The sequence below is a fragment of the Euwallacea similis genome, chromosome 2 (genome assembly GCF_039881205.1).
Source record: "Euwallacea similis isolate ESF13 chromosome 2, ESF131.1, whole genome shotgun sequence".
NCBI classification, from domain to species: Eukaryota; Metazoa; Arthropoda; class Insecta; order Coleoptera; family Curculionidae; genus Euwallacea; species Euwallacea similis.
In genome coordinates, this window is record NC_089610.1 from 7,364,689 (window position 1) to 7,367,342 (window position 2,654).

Here is a 2,654-nt window from a genome sequence, read left to right on the forward strand (position 1 = left end):
ATTCGACAGGCTTATGAATGTTGAAATGCAGAATATCTTAGAACCAGTCGGTCTGAAAAGTAGACAACCTCTGAATTCACTAATTTTAAAAATTGACCATATTGAAATTGCTTAAAGCAATTATTTTATTTCAAAATGGTTATATAGAAGTGTAAATTGACTCAACTAAATATCTGATATTATTACCTTTGGGAAGACACCGCGGGACTCTAACAATGAAAAAAGAATAATTATTAATTTTATATTTTATATTCACAATATACTTATCCAATATAAAACACAGTTCCAGGTTTGTTAATCAGGGTTTCAGGAATGGTTATGAATACATGTTTATAAGAACACTCACCTAAAAATGCCCTTTTCTAAAACTTCCCGAAATCTTGATTACACGACGATCACCCTGGATATTTTATTAACAATATATCTCGCATATTCACAATTAAAAGAACTCGGCTGCCTTTTTCCGGTTGGGCACTTTAATCTTCAACAAATCGTCCGTGGACACCTCTTTCTCTCCCGATTTTCTGATGCCCAAATACAGTTTCGGCGTTTCCACACGTTTCGGAGTAACCAATCTCTTAGGGGTGGGAGTTTTCGCGAGCACCCCTACGTTTCTAAGGGGACTGGGGAAGGCTCCTGAGTTCAGTACCCCAGAGGTTGAGAGTTTCAGATGTGAAGATGCCAGTTTTCTAGCCGCTGGTGACATTGTTGCCAGTCGGTCTGTTGTGGATGTATAGGGACGTGGGGAGGGCCTAAAAGAGGAGAAGTTTAGGTGATTTTTGGGTGCAGGTAATGAAATTTACGTAGTGAATTGTCTTCTCTGAGCGTCAACTGCGCGTTTCTTCTGGTCTCTGTTATTCTCTCCTACCTTTTCTGCTAATGCCAATGCAATTTGTTCTCTGCGTGGTGGTTCGGCCATTTTGAATGAAGGGCCTTGAGATCTAATATAAAACCCTCATTTGAAACTTAATCAAATTGGAGCAAAATAAGTCAGGAAATTAAACAAAAGAGAATTGCAAAAATAAATTAAAGGGATAAATACTGGACTTGACATAAGTAAACATTAATTTTTTAACTCACCTTGGTATAGGAGTGTCACTTCCATCTAGCCTAAAAGGAGTACCATCGATTTCACCCCATGTCATTAAAGGACTGCCCAATATACTGGGAGAAGGTGAGGGAGTTCTCACCAATTTAAACCCTCCAATTTTAGGGGTTTCTGGCTTTAGCAGCTCTTTACCATCCATCCCAATCTTACCATCTAATACTTTCGACTGTGTTTTAGCCAGCTCATTTATGGCCTCTTTACTCCGAATCTCATTGAAAGGGTTTATGCTCAACCTAGTGTTATCATGCACAATTACATGTTTATTCTCCAAAATTTTCATTTCTTGTTCCAGAGTTAACTTCACTCCTTCAGGATTATACATCAACACATTCTTGTTTTTATACCCCCAAGTATCAAAATTAAAAGGTTTCTCTGGAAGAGCAGCTTGTTGTTCAATGGGGGGCAAAGCCAACATTCTCTCTTTGGCATCATCACTACTCTCCTCTACCGCATACAAATACTTATATTTTTCTCTATGTCGCTGTTCATTAGCATCTAAAATTTCTTCAAAACTCTCATTGTCTTGCGAAGTGTGAGAATTTAAATATTGGTCTAAAGTCAGTTCTGAAGTCTTGGTTTTCAATTCTGTGAGTGGAACATTGTTTAAATCATCACTGGGAGGTTCAGTTTCTTGTGTATTGTGAATGTTTGCGGGGGTTTCAAATGTTGCAGGACTTGGCACTAGAAGGAGATAAGTCAATTTTTAGGTATTTACTTTGTGTTAGTATTAAATACTTACTTCGTTGCATTGCTGGTCTCTTGCCACTGTACTTCATATAAAGTTCCCTAAGTCGAATGGTGTCATTGCGCTCCATGGCCTCGAGGTACTCATTTTGTGCCTTTATTTTCTCTAAATCTGGGAAGAAGTCGCGCTGAATTATTTTGCCGATTTGCTGAAAATCGTGCAAATAACGTTAAGGAGCAACAAACAACGACCAAAATAAGCTTACTTCGACATAGGTGTCCTCGTCCAGCACCTTCATTTTACGTCGCTTCCTGGGAATTTGTGTGGGCTTTTTGAACAGGAGGTCTTTGTGCACATTTTCCATCACCTGTATGGCCCATCGGCCCGGTGTGTTCTCCACTAAATCACTCATAATTAACCGAAAAATTTAGATTATTGAAATGAAAAAAGCAAAAAAATAATAGTTTCACGTTTGTTATTGCTTTGTAATGTGAGGTTTTGTCGAAAGTCTGTGACAGGAAGATGTCAAATTGCACATTAATGATTTGGTAGGTTTGTATAGCGTCTCATAGAGGACGCTAGTGGTTCTAGTGGTGGATGGTGTTTTTTCATATGTTAAGAGTGTAGATAATGTTTTTGTTGACTGCAGCAGTTTTTTTCACGTAAACAAAGTAAAAAATTCTATATCTGACTGTTGTTGTTAGCAGTCATACCTATTTGCATTTTCCGACTAAATCTAATTCTCTTTCACCGTTTTAAATAAATGAAATAGAAAAAATGTAATAAATTAGTGTGAAATACTCGATTCACAAAAGGAGAATTACCAGGCATTTTGTTCAACTAAAAATCGAAAAGAAGTTA

At 37.5% G+C, this 2,654-nt stretch overlaps 1 protein-coding gene across 1 annotated transcript; it reads right to left on the bottom strand.

The window, feature by feature from the left end:
• Nucleotides 1–365: 365 nt before the first annotated feature.
• Es2 (ess-2 splicing factor homolog) lies at nucleotides 366–2,261 on the bottom strand. The gene is made up of 5 exons (XM_066405335.1): nucleotides 2,059–2,261; nucleotides 1,848–2,001; nucleotides 1,081–1,789; nucleotides 804–941; nucleotides 366–752 (listed from the first exon to the last, which is right to left on the bottom strand). The coding sequence occupies exons 1-5, from the start codon at nucleotides 2,203–2,205 to the stop codon at nucleotides 440–442; spliced, it is 1,461 nt and encodes a 486-aa protein (XP_066261432.1). The 5' UTR covers nucleotides 2,206–2,261; the 3' UTR covers nucleotides 366–439.
• Between the last annotated feature and the right edge of the window lie 393 nt (nucleotides 2,262–2,654).

What these genes read in the sequence shown, in the direction of transcription:
- Es2 (XM_066405335.1), bottom strand. Translation starts at nt 2,205, where the DNA reads ATGAGTGATTTAGTGGAGAACACACCGGGCCGATGGGCCATACAGGTG. An exon ending in ACGAGGACACCTATGTCGAA is followed by an intron (nt 2,002 to 2,058) that starts GTAAGCTTATTT and finishes CACGATTTTCAG; the next exon opens with CAAATCGGCAAAATAATTCA. An exon ending in GAGACCAGCAATGCAACGAA is followed by an intron (nt 1,790 to 1,847) that starts GTAAGTATTTAA and finishes ATCTCCTTCTAG; the next exon opens with TGCCAAGTCCTGCAACATTT.